The sequence below is a fragment of the Lampetra planeri genome, chromosome 22, assembly GCF_965212315.1.
Source record: "Lampetra planeri chromosome 22, kcLamPlan1.2.h2, whole genome shotgun sequence".
Taxonomy (NCBI): domain Eukaryota; kingdom Metazoa; phylum Chordata; class Hyperoartia; order Petromyzontiformes; family Petromyzontidae; genus Lampetra; species Lampetra planeri.
In genome coordinates, this window is record NC_136128.1 from 2,793,116 (window position 1) to 2,806,832 (window position 13,717).

The 13,717-nt window shown below is 47.8% G+C and overlaps 1 protein-coding gene across 4 annotated transcripts in view; it reads left to right on the top strand.

Annotated features, from left to right (window-relative positions):
* Nucleotides 1-1,101: 1,101 nt before the first annotated feature.
* ATRAID (all-trans retinoic acid induced differentiation factor) overlaps nucleotides 1,102-13,717 on the top strand; it is a 40,225-nt gene continuing 27,609 nt past the window's right edge. Inside the window, exon 1 of one of the 4 annotated variants that reach the window (XM_078604256.1) lies at nucleotides 1,102-1,258. In XM_078604256.1, coding sequence (XP_078460382.1) covers nucleotides 1,154-1,258 — 105 coding nt within the window. In that variant the 5' untranslated portion in view covers nucleotides 1,102-1,153. The remainder of the gene's footprint in view (nucleotides 1,259-13,717) is intronic. The other 3 variants (XM_078604255.1, XM_078604259.1, XM_078604257.1) reach the window with 3 other exon arrangements.

Consider the following 13,717-nt stretch of genomic DNA (forward strand, 5'->3'; position numbering starts at 1 on the left):
TCACGTAGGTGAAAATAATAAAATACAAATAAAAAAATGAAAACATTAAATCACGACCTTTCGGGCGCAACGCGATAAAGGACGCTTGTGTTGCGCCCGAAACGTCGTGATTTAATTTAGTTGTTTTCATTTTTTATTTGATTTGTTTATTTTCACCTACGTGACTTTACCGAAAGAACCAAAGAGTATGGTGTTGTCATGTTAATAACTTACACGATACAATACAAAATAGACAGAGTGACGTCCTGTGCTTTTTAACAATGGATCTGTCACACTCGATTATCACAGTGGGGACAGCAATTCAAGATTTGATTACAGTCCTTATATCTACAATACTGTGTTTAAAAGTGTGGTGCTTTGTAGTGCCTCTCTCTCGTGGCTGCAGTGGTCTAATTAATGTACAATTACACCCCTGATTTTTAATCAACATGTGTACCGTAGAGATATTTTTGTCCACCCACTGCTGGATAAGGGCCGAGTTTATTTCTCTCTGACCATACTTCTCCGCGATGGTCCGTGTGGATATTGTTTTACCGCCTGGCGAAAACAAAAGGGAGAAATACAACTCCATTGCAAAAGGTCAGTGCAGTTGAATCCACTGCTTGGATCTAAACGAGTGGGCCGTGAGATCGACGGCGGTGCCACTCCTCGTGTGGAGAGAATGACGAGCGGGGATGACGCCGTGACTGATGCTGTTGGTGGGGAGGGGGGGTGTGGGGGGGGGAATCAGTTGGGGGGGGGGGTGTGGGAGGGGGAGGCTGTTGGTGGGGGGGGGTTGTGGGGGGGGGGAGGCAGTTGGGGGGGCTGCGGGAGGAGGGAAGCAGTTGGGGGGGGGGGCTGTGGGAGGGGGAGGCAGTTGGGGGGGGGCTGCGGGAGGGTGTAGGGTGTGGGAGGGGGGCAGTTGGGGTGGGGGGGCTGTTGGGGGGGGGGGCTGTGGGAGGGGGAGGCAGTTGGGGGGCTGTGGGAGGGGGGAGGCTGTTGGGGGGGGGGTTGTGGGAGGGGGAGGCAGTTGGGGGGCTGTGGGAGGGGGGAGGCAGTTGGGGGGGGGGCTGTGGGAGGGGGGAGCTGTTGGAGGCTGTTGAGGGGGGGGGGGTGACGTCACCCGAGCGCGAGTCACGTGAGACGCGAAGCTAAACACCGAGACGCGCCGACAATGGCCGCAACGGAGAGCGCCGCCGCCGCTTCCTCCTCCTCGCTGCTGCTTCTTCTCTGCTACGTCGCGCTCGCAGGGCACTGGACGACGATGGCGCATGCCGAAGTGAGACCCCCTCGCAGCACCGCTCCTCAACTCCCCACCACCACCACAATCGCCTCACGCCACTACCCCCTCCTCCAACCCTGCCGTCAACAACCGCCTCCCAATCACACACACGCCGGTGTAGTGGTGGTGTGGTGGTGGTGGTGCTGGTGGTGCTGGTGGTGGTGCTGGTGGGGCTGGTGGTGGTGTGGTGGTGGGGCTGGTGGTGGTGCTGGTGGTGGTGCTGGTGGGGCTGGTGGTGGTGGTGATGGTGGTGGTGCTGGTCGTGGTGGTGCTGGTGGTGGGGCTGGTGGTGGTGGTGCAGGTGGTGGTGCTGGTGGTGGTGGGGCTGGTGGTGGTGCAGGTGGTGGTGGTGCTGGTGGTGGGGCTGGTGGTGCTGGGGCTGGTGGTGGTGGTGCAGGTGGTGGTGGTGGTGGGGCTGGTGGTGGTGGTGCAGGTGGTGGTGGTGCTGGTGGTGGGGCTGGTGGTGGTGGTGCTGGGGCTGGTGGTGCTGGGGCTGGTGGTGGTGATGCTGGTGGTGCAGGTGGTGGTGCTGGTGGTGGTGGGGCTGGTGGTGGTGGTGGTGGGCTGGTGGTGGTGGTGCTGGTGGTGGTGCTGGTGGTGGTGGTGCTGGTTCTGGTGGTGGGGCTGGTGGTGGTGGTGGTGGTGGTGCTGGTGGTGGTGCTGGTGGTGGTGCTGGTCGTGGTGGTGCTGGTGGTGGGGCTGGTGGTGGTGGTGCTGGTGGTAGGGCTGGTGGTGGTGGTGCTGGTGGTGGGGCTGGTGGTGGTGGTGCTGGGGCTGGTGGTGGTGGTGGTGCAGGTGGTGGTGGTGCTGCTGGTGGTGCTGGTGCTGGTGGTGCTGGTGGTGGTGGGGCTGGTGGTGGTGGGGCTGGTGGGGCTGGTGGTGCTGGTGGTGCTGGTGGTGGTGGTGGGGCTGGTGGTGGTGCTGCTGGTGGTGGTGCTGGTGGTGGTGGTGCTGTTGGTGATGGTGCTGGTGGTGGTGCTGGTGGTGGGGCTGGTGGTGGTGGTGGGGCTGGTGGTGGTGCTAGGGTGGTGGTGCTGGTGGGGCTGGTGGTGGTGGTGGGGCTTGTGGTGGTGGTGGGGCTGGTGGTGGTGGGGCTGGTTGTGGTGCTAGGGTGGTGGTGCTAGGGTGGTGGTGCTGGTGGTGGTGTGCTGGTGGTGCTGGTGGTCAGAACCGGCCCTAGACCTTTGGGGGCCCTAAGAAAAATTTGGTTGGAGGCCCCTTTGATGTATGATTTTTTTCACCCACTAGCTAGCAGTGACTCTAGGGGGTCCTCTGCTGGCCACGGGGCCCTTTGCAATTGCAAGGGTCGCTTAGTGGCTGGGCCGGCTCTGCTGGTGGTGGTGGTGCTGGTGGTGGAGCTGTGAAGGCTGTCGCCCCGCGGGTGGCGGCAAGGACGCTCACGGCCACGCGAGCTCGGAGCTACTTCGCGTAGACGCCTCGGAGTGCACCTAGCCTGGCACAAGTGCCGCGGTGACGTGGCCGGGATGGTGGGAGCCATGTGGCTTGTGGACCGGAACGTCGACACTTTGACACCAATCCACAACCCCCCCCCCCCCGAACTGCGAGACGGTGTTGGGGGTACGCGGGGTTCTTAGGGGCCCGTCCATAAATGACGTCACGCACCTAGGGGGGGGGGGGGGGTTGAGAAATGTGACGTCACATCAAAATGCGCAACTTTAAAATGTTTTCTCCTACAACATCAGAGTGCAGCGCCACATTAAATACGCACTACAATGACAATAGTTTAAAGCGATTTGAAGCATACTTTAATTTGGGGGGTGGGGGCAGAGCTTTGTGACGTCATATTTGAGTGGGGGGGGTCTGACTTTGTGACGTCGTGTGACAAGGGGGGGGGGGAGGTCAAAAATCGTCCAAAATCGCGTGACGTCATTTATGAACGGCCCCTTAACCAACGAAAACAACTTTACTCGTCAACCCCGGAATCTCTGCCTCACCACGACCACCACCAAATCCAAGGATCAGATCTCACTCGCACAGATCGGGCGGCAGAACGCTGCTGTGCGAACAGAGTGAGGCCAGAATAAACAACAACAGCGGCGTGCTTGTTCGAGCCCCTCCTGAATGTCGCACCCGCCTCCTGCCTTGGACATCGGTGGTGGCTCATCACTAGATTATTGTAGTACAGGTCGGTCCAATGTCTTGTGACCCCCCCTCCCCCCCAATTAATTGACCCGTAACATGTTTCTTCCCCCCCCACCCCCGCATATTAACTTCTGGTTTAAATAAACCTTTCTTTAACAAATGTTAAGTTTTAGAGAATTAAATGGGGGTCATAAAACATCTGGACCTCCCTGTGCTTTCGATTCCGAATTCGATTCATAATATCGAATCTGATGGAATCGATTCGGATTTCGATTTCAACTAAACAGGTCTTACAGAGCATTTATTTAGCTTTAAAATATATTATCGTTCGATTAATGCAGCATGGACAATTTCAATAATTAAGTGATTAGAACGAGCCGAATGTTCTGAATGTGTTGTGATACCTGACGTTGACATGAGACTCGACGGCGCTTGTAGTCGAGTGTACATTCAACAACGGATTTTTTAAGATGCTTATTAAATACTGTACACTGTTACGTGTCGAATTAATGAAATAAATAAATGTGCAATTTCGATCAAAAGATTTGGGCATCTATCGTGGGGTGTGAGTGACCCCAATTGGTACCAAAATAGAATCGATTCAGTAACTTAACAAAGAAATTATTGGAATCCATTCCGGGATTCCACATCAATATCCATCGGGACATCAACAGGCCCGTTGCGCAACATCTTCATAAATGAAACAATTTAAGGTACAAGCCACGGTAGTGCGATTGTGGTCTTGCAACCCAAACTGTGGCACTTTGTAAACCACTATAGTATGTGCCCCCTTCAACAGACGAATGGCAATTACCTCGCCTGGTATACATGAGGTCGTGGGTTCGATCCCGATCCTGACGCCTGCTGCTGTATAGTTGGAGTTTGCGTGTTTCTCTCCCCGTGGTCGCGTGGATTTTTTTCCAGGTCCTCCGGGTTTTGCCCCTCCACATTTAGAATCAACGTGCGTTTATTGTGTTTTGGCTGCTATATATTTCCACGTGATAATCCACTTCGTTGAGCTCTCATTTGTGTCCAGGTCGTTTCTGAACAATAATCTATATAGCTCAGTGGGCTTTACCTGGGTAAGATAAAAACAAAAATTGTGTTTTATTTGTATATTTTAAGTGATTTGTTTACCTTTGCTTTAGTTTGCACCCATCGTGTTTATGCATTGTTTGTTGTATAGTTCTTACCCGCCCTTACTGAACATTTGTGAAAAAGAGCCTCATAGCTGATCGCATTCCTTCACTATAAATAAATATTCTGATTGTCGATGCATTAACAACATTGCCTTGGCTAAATCCACCTACATTGCAGGTCGCATTGCAAACAGTGGTAACAAACATTATTTTCATGTACCAGTCAACTAGTTGAGTAAGGAACCAAACGTAATCTCCCACTTATCTGCTGATTTCTGTACTAAATATCTTAAACAGTTTTTTTCACGATAAATATTAAATGGTCCAGTCCAAATTACTGTTTCTTCCCTCTGTCCCCTCTCTTTCCTACTTGCCTCTGGCTCAGTTCGAGGGCACATTGTTGACTGAGTTTCCCGCAATTTCAACTGCGGAACTCATCTCTTTATTTGCGGTCTCCGACTGACCAGCTCTCCACTTGATCCCTTCCCTTCTAGGCTGCAATGGGGCCGTTCATCATCAGTCTTCTCAACAGGTCCCTCAAAACCAGCACAGTTCCTGACATTTTTAAGAAAGCTGCGGTCACCCCAATTTTTAAAAGTCGGGTCTTGATCCCGAGCTTATGGAAAATGTTCGCCCATTATCTCACCTTCTGTATTTGTCTACGATTCTGGAACGAGCGGACGTCACTCCTTTACATCAGCACATGTCCTCAAACGATCTATTTGACCACTTTCAATCGGCGTCCAGACCAGCACATAGCACCGAGACTGATCTGGTAAGGGTGGTCAATTATTTACTTTTGTCAGCAGATAAAGGCTTTGTCAGCCTCCTCATTCTGCCAGATCTAAGTGTGGCATTTGTCTCCATTGATCAGAGTTCTCCTTGAGCGACTGGAAGTTTCAATGGGTATCTCTGGCATAGCTTTGTTGTGGTTCCACTCTAACTTACAAAGTCGAAGGTACTTCGTCAATTAGACTGGTTCTCTGTGGTGTTCTGCAGGGATCTGTGCTTGGCCCATCACTTTTTATCATCTACATGGCACTTGGGTATTTTGCTCCAATATTTTTGTTTATCCTACCATTGCTATGCACATGACACTCAAATTTATATCTGGTTAGAACCAGACTATGCAGCAGCTTCTTCTGCGTTGTCTGCATCACTAAGAGTCGTGCATTCATGGTTGCGCCAAAACGTTCTGCTACTCAATGCCGATAAAACTGAAGTCATAGTCATCGCCTCCCCTCTGCATCTTTCTAAAATTGGTTCGCCTCGTGTGTTGATGGATGGTCACGATGTCTGCCCCACAGGTGAGCACGGAAACCTTGGTGTTCAGTTTGATCAGTCTTTATCCTCTGAGGCTGACTTGGAGAGACTGGTCCGTGCTTTTGTGTTATCCCGACTTGATTAATGCAACGAAGTACTTGTTGGGATTCCGAGCAAAATACTGGGCAGACTTTAGCTTGTTCAGAACGCAGCTCCTATAGTGCTTGCACATACACGATTCCGTGAACACATTGCACCAGTTCTCTCTTCATTGGCGATCAGTAAAATTCCAAGTGGATTTTAAGATAATGCTAATAACCTATAAGGCTTTAACAGGTCTTACCCCACATTACTTGCAGGAACTAATACATTTATATATTACATCACAGTCCTGAAGATTTTCCGATCTCCAACTGTTCAGCACTCCCAGGTCTAGTTTGCACTCTTTCGGTGATTGGGCTTTTGTTAGCGTGGCACCACAACTATGGAACGACCTTGCCACTTGAAACCAGGTTATTGAATTCGGTAGATATATTAAAGTCTGCTTTGAAAACTCATCTCTAAAAACTGGTCTTCCCTGTTTAGTTTGGTTGGTTGCCCTGGTTCTGATTATTATTTCCTGCTTTTCATGCATTGCACATTGGGATCCTAGGATTGAATGTGCATTGTACATTTGAATTATTTTTACTGTAGTCCGTGTTGCGTTAACGATGCTGATTGGCTGTCTGCAGGACGAACTCCGCCCAGGTAGCCAATGAGAGCACGTGATGGGAGGCGGGGGATTCATAGATACAGATGCAAGGGCAGCCAATTATGTGCAAGGGACATGGAGGGGAGCTTGACCAATCATAGGACCTGAATGGTTACCATTAGTTTACAGGGAAAGAGCAGAGAGATGGAAATGTTAGTATGTATGTTGAACTTATTTCGCACCGTACGTAGCCAACCGTGCCAATCGGAGGTGCTGGATGTTAATGTTATGGTCAGCACGAACTAGGAAAGCACTGTTATAAATGGGATTTGGTATTTTTCTATGACAAAAAAACTGAAACTAAAACAAAACTTTTATTTTACTAGGTAAGTCCTACTGAGCTATATTGCTTTTTTTCAGAAACGACCTGACCATAAATGATAGCTTCATGAAGTGGCTTGTCATGTAGACATTTATAGCAGCCAAATACTCTAAACACATGTTTCTAATGTGGAGGAAAAAACCCGAGGACCCGGAGAAAATTCCACATGACCACGGGGATAACATGCTAACTATTAAATATATAGGTGTCAGGGTCAGGATCGAATCCACGACCTCCTGTATACCAGGTGAGATAGTTAACATTTTGCCACTGTGGCGCCCCTATATCTTGATCAGCACAGGTAAGGGAGTTGGAAAATTACTTGAAAGACAGCAATTATGAATAATAAGAAAGGGGATTGCTGTTTAGAATTAAGTTTCGTCTTGATGTGATACATTAGAAGAGAATGTGTTCTGAGTTTGTATCGGCAATTCTTTTGTTCTTTGCATTTAGGAGGCATTTCAAGCAGGTGACCAATATTTGCATGGCATAGCGATAAGTAGTCAACCAGCTGCCTTAAATCAAATTAGCTGTAACTGCTGAGGGTCATGTCTGTGGGCATCGTCAGTTATGTGGTCAGCGTTCAACCTGGTGTAGTATCATTTATCAGCAGCTCCTGTCAGCGTCATTCAGTCTCTTAATAGTTTCATCAAACCACGGAGTCATTACTTCTTGGTTGTCTCATCTATCATTGTATCATCATCTATCCATCCTCAACGAGTAGCATTTCATTTCAGATTTGTTTTGCCGAGAGACTTACATTGACAGATTACATCTTCTACTGCAGCGTTTACTATATGTGAGCGACTTCTTCTTTAACGGCTTACAACATCTGTTTAATGCATGTCAATTAGTCATCCTCATGCTCACATCGCACCTCCTGGCTTTTGCATTCCTCCATCAGCCGGATCACAAACATCAATAGGCCAATGTACACATCTCCTTTCTAAAAGGAAAATTAAAAACAAGCCAGAATAGTGTGATTGTGGTCATGCATCTCTAACTATGGACCATATAATAACGTGCTATGGGGAAGCTGGTTGTAATTACCAGAAAAGCGTCGCACTCAAATTGTAAATGTTGTGGATTTACTCTCCAACAGACCGGTGTGCTGAAGTAGTAACTAATTGACATGTTTTGTTTACGTGACAAACCTTACTGTTTGGCTTCGTCGGGTGGTGGTGGTGGGTTAACAACACATTTATATTTACGCGATGTAACCCCAAGAAAAACGTTATTATGAGTAAACCAATGTATTCTTGGTTCATTCGGTAAAGTCACGTAGAAGGGGAATAATTATTTTATTATTTCCCTTCTACGGTAAAGTCACGTAGGAGGGAAATAATGGTTTTTAATTATTTTATTATTTCCCTTCTACATGACTTTACCGAAAGAACCAAGAATATGAATCCCTGCAGTCACGAAAGCTTTAAAATTTAACCAATGTAGTCTGCGCTGCTTCAACAGAGGAAGATCAAAATACACAAACTTTCTCCTGAAGCTCTCATGGCTAGCAGAACTCGCCATTTGCATTGAACATATTACTGCCATACCAAGAGTGGAATAATCCCAGCACCGTCAAGGCTCAGCCTTGCTTGGTTTCTGATATCTATTGAGGTTGGCCCCATTCTGGGTGATTTGGTGATAGGCTCTGCATTAATGGCTCCTAAGTGTCGTTGTGCAGTCATCGGTGACAGGGCCGACACCAACTTCTCGGTAAACCTGAAAACCTGCTTCTCCGACAGGGGGCAGACACCCTATGATGTGTTAAGCAAAACTGAGACTCCATGTGTGAAACGGGGAAGAGAATTGTCTGTTGGACTATTGTGCTGTAGGTTTTTTTTTAAGTCATTAATTTCCGCCATTTCTCATGAGCGTTACATTTGAATACTTGAGAATTTAGAAAAGTATCCATTTACATTTAGAAATTAGTATTTGTTATATATGTAATACAAGTTATTTGCATTATTACAGCAAAGCTTGCCATTGTTTACCCTGTATTTGCTGGTTAATTCCAATACCTCTGTTTTATAAAGCAGCAGATCATGCTTTCCCACCTGATGACGGGCGCTTGTGTTGCGCCCGAAACGTCGTGATTGATTTTATTTTATATCTACGTGACTTTACCGAAAGAACCAAAGAGTATGGCTTCCTGCAGTCACGAACGCTTAAAATCAAGATAAAAAAGCTAACAAAGTTTTTCAATATATTGCCGCATGATGACTAAAACAACAGATCCTGGTTTCTCGAGCGGGGTTACTTGACCAATTTTGTAGGAGGATTGGAAAAGCCCAACTGTACAAGAGGCATTGGTGAGATTGGCGAGAATTCTGGAGTATTCTGTGGAACACTGTTTGAATATGGAACTTGTGAGGGTGTTCATCGGAGACGACCAGATGTAAATAGTTTGGATTAGGGCGAAGACATCCTTCGGCAGCATCGGCAAGAAGAAAAGGATTGCAATATAGCAGGATGAGTTGGGGGGGGGGTGGGGGCCGTGGGGGCCGTGACGTGTTGGCAAGTTTGTTGGTGACGTACGTGCTGAAGGAGGTTGCGGGCTTCGATGAAGCGTGTGGGCCACTGGCTGGGTGCTAGGCTGCTGCCGGGATGGAGGAGGTCTTTGAGGTTCATGAGAAGCTGGTGCAAAACCTCGGTCATATTTATATGTTATGGAAATGAGTTACAAATTAACTGCACATTTTTATTTCCTGTCTTACTCTAAACGCTGGTTCTTAACCTTTTTGGTGTAGTGGCATGCCAACGAAGACCACTTTGTCTCCATGCCACCCCCCTCCACCACTTCAATATTTATAATCTTATTATGACCTCAATACAGAGTGATCACAATGTGGCACTGACTTTCCCCACACATAAACCTACACAATTTTTCCTGCATTTTCCCCATACCACAGCCGGTACCCCCTATCCCATGAAAATCTTTCTGGGGGTCGTTGGGTTGCATGCCCCACAGGTTGAGACCTGCTGTCCTGATGCAAACATTTGCAGTTCACCTGCAAATGTTTACATTTCAGATAATAAAGCAAACTAAACTGGACAATTGAGACTAACCAAACAAAATAACAGTCCAAATGAGATGATGCAAATGAAGAACTGAATTGAATCACAATCCTGAAACTTAACAATCCATCCAACTGCGCACTATGTGGTGAATGATTACATGCATACCGTGTAACGTATGATGATAATGGCTTGAGTTGCGGTGAGCTGCGCTCTCTGCTTATATGCGTACCTTCCAGCTGTCCTGAGGTTATGTGTAAAAACTGAGGCAGCTGTAGCTCCCAAAAATAATAAAGGGCAGTCAACTAAGCAGATTCATTGCCTAATATGATATGTAAGGTCCGTCAAATAACTGTGTGTATTTCTGTATTGTGCTAGCGGTTGTGGTTTTGTAACCCATTAACTGTTTTGCCCGTTTTCAAGCACTCGGCTGGATGCAATCGCGGGGGGCTATGGACGTGGCAGACAAAAACCTCATTTGAGGACCTGACTGGGATCACCGGGTTTCTCTCTCCTTCGAAAATTATGGACCTCGCTTAAACCGCACTCGAATGCAGCATGGGAGATGCGAGTGCACCTTCCGCAAATGGATGATCAAAGAATCGCCGTACAGCGATTGTGGTGAAGTAAGAACCACCCAATGAGTCACCGACGAACGCACATCCTGGCGTTGTCGCTGCAATCCGTACAGGGTCTACTGTCTCCTTGAAAGAACTTAGCATTCAACTATAAGACGTTTCGAAACGTTAGCTTTTCCCTTCTGTCATATGAAAGAAAAAGTTGTTTGAAATAGATTGAGCCGAGTTTCCTTTAAGCTTAAACCTTTTTCAAGCGCACGTTTATTTCACATCGACCTGCTTCCGTCCCCGAGCAGTTAAATCTCCTCATGGGCAAATTCAATTGTTGCAATCGATTTTAATTTGTCCATGTATCGGGCCTTCATATTGGGACCAGTAAGCATATGGATTACAGAGCATGCTGCTGGAAGAAGGTGCCAGCTGATGAGCAAAACAATGTTCCCTATCGTCAATCTCTTAAACAACTACGCTGGTTTGGTCGTCTGCGTGCGTATCTGGACGTTAATTTATTTACGGACCCGCCCAAACAGCTAGCTCTGATTCGTCGATAAAAATTTATAAAACAGCCGGCAAAAAGCCACAGCTCACTTTCATTCGACAAATATAAATAAATAAACCTGCCGCACAACAGCGTCTCTTCGGTCAACAATTGCACCTACTTTCACGCAACACCATATTCACAGTGATGGTCGCAACGCAAAATCTACTGTAGGTACAGTGTTGCTGTTGCACCCGCCGAACACTGCGTTCTGGTGGCGATATCTCCCCAACGAAGAACGTCCGCGGGTGCAACCAAGAACCCTCCACTAATCAGATAGCCGCATACATTTTCAATTCCAGAACTTTCAATCAAATCTGTTCATTATTGGTGGGGTTCGGTTCGACGCCCCAGTGGCCAAAACTGACCACTCTTTCGTTTGCAGCTCCATCAATATTGCGCCCATTCTCTTGAAACCACTGTGCTTAATCTTTCATTGGGCCGAAACAAGTGTGTGCAAAGTGGCCCTGCACAGTTCCCCGCCCTACATATCAAACCAGCGCTCGAGAAATTCTGTCGGTGTTGCCTTCAATCTCATTGGACTAATTAATTATCCCTTACATTTAATTGCCTCAAAGTGACCTGCGTACTTTGTGGCGGCAGCACGCGTCAGTCAGTCAGTTGTCCATTTCCAAACATGCAGAAGCACACAGAAGGTAAGTGCTGTGTGATAGCATAGGTCTGCCAAGGTCTGCGCCGCAGTGGTGCAGTGCACTGTGGGCACAGACCCTGCGCTGTGTGAGTGTGGTGTGTATGCAAGTGTGCGAATGGTAGTTACGCTAATATTACGTATATTTATGTAAAAAATGGGTGCTACGTGCTGCGATTAGTGGAGTCCCCAAACAACTTTACCTTACGAGTAGGCAGGGGTCGCTATACAGTGAGTCTTAGCGGACTGAGCTGGCAGCTTCACCTGCCGGGACCACGGCCAGTTGCGTAGCGCCCCCTACAGTTTCGCCCATGGGTCAATACCCCCATGGGGCAACCCAGCTGACTGTTTGATGGGTAGAATGGGTACTTTTTGGTTTATCCGGCTTATTACCATTATTATGTATTGACGTTGATCACGTCTCCATGGACGGCTTGCTGTCTACTTCGGTTGTGTAATTGAGATGTTGTGCATGCTGCTGCTGCTAAGGGCATGTGTTGCATAATATGCAGCATGTGTCCGCGTATCATGTTTGGCACGGATGCAGTTGGCGTTACTGTACATTTATCATGTTTTGGAGTGCCAATCCCATGCACTTTGAAATGTATAAACTGTCTAAAAAGGTTGCAGCCCGGCCCCCGCCGCTGTCACTCTCTGGCCGTTGCACAAGCCATATCGCAATTTGCGACATGCAATTCTGTCATTATTAGTATACGATCATGCTATGTTTCTATCTGCAAGCTGTCATAACTGAAACGATCCCCGTTATTGTTCGATTGAGAAATGGAGTGACCCACACCTCTGATACCATATGTGAGGAACCCAAAAATCTGATGCATGCGTAAAACACCCACAATGGGAATACGTAAACGTAAACGTAAAAACACCAACAAAATAAATTTTTTATACGAAAAAAATAGGTGGCCCCATAGCGGATCTGTCTGTGTGTGTAAATACAGACGGAGGATGCAGGGGCCAACCTGTGTGCGATCAGAACGGTGCAATTGCTGACCAATGTCACTGTGGATGGCGCACACGCTCACCGGAGCTGTGTCTTTGCGATGCAAGGGCATGGTGGATGGTGGAGCGCATATGGATGGTGCGTTACGAATAAAATAAAAGAAACCGCTGGAAGCAGCCATGCGAGCAGGCTACCTTGAGAGCAATCGCGAATGGGTTGCGTGTCTGGAAGAAGCCTCGCTCTTTCAGATGCCGTACCAGCTTCGTCAACTCTTCGCTACGATTCTGCTGTATTCCATGCCAGCAGATACGAAGGCTGTCTGGGATAAATTCTACGACGAATTGGCTCGCGATTACGAGTACCAGTACCGCCAGCTGACCCAACAAAGAAGAAATGGTAAATCTTCTTGGTTCTTTCGGTAAAGTCACGAAGAAGGGAAGTAATAAAATAATAATAATAAAACATAATAAAACATTTCTCACGACGTGTTGGCCACAACGCAAGCAGCCGTCCTCAGGTGAAAACCAGGTCTGTCGAGGCGACAGTGTCTGAATGAAACAACACATGTGCTTGGAGCATATATATAAGCTGGGTTGAAAGGGGGGGAAAGGGCGCCTTGACAAAAGAATTTGCATATCAAGAGGTATTTAGCATATTCATGGTAAATGCAGGTATGTGATTAGTACTACTTATGCCTGTGCATTATGCAGGATTAGCAGCATCAAAGGGAGGGGATATGGGAAATGCCGGTATGTGATTAGTACTACTTATACCCGTGCATTATGCAGGATTAGCAGCATCAAAGAAAATAAAAGAAATGGTAAAGTTCAAGACCCTTCACAGCCTCCACGAGTTCCTCACGGCAGGTGGGATGGCTCTGTCGGACTTTGACGCCCTCCCGCAGCTTTCCGAGTACCCACACTTGGTCTTGGACTCGCTGCTTGAGAACCATATCCGCCGCGAATTGGACACGAAGGACTTCCCATTTCGACTTCGGCGCAAACAGTTCCCCATTGTCCTAGCCTTCGCGATGACCATCAACAAGGCGCAAGGGCAAACTGTTCACAACCTGGGATTATATCTACCAACGCCATGCTTCTCGCACGGCCAATTGTACGTGGCACTATCGCGAGT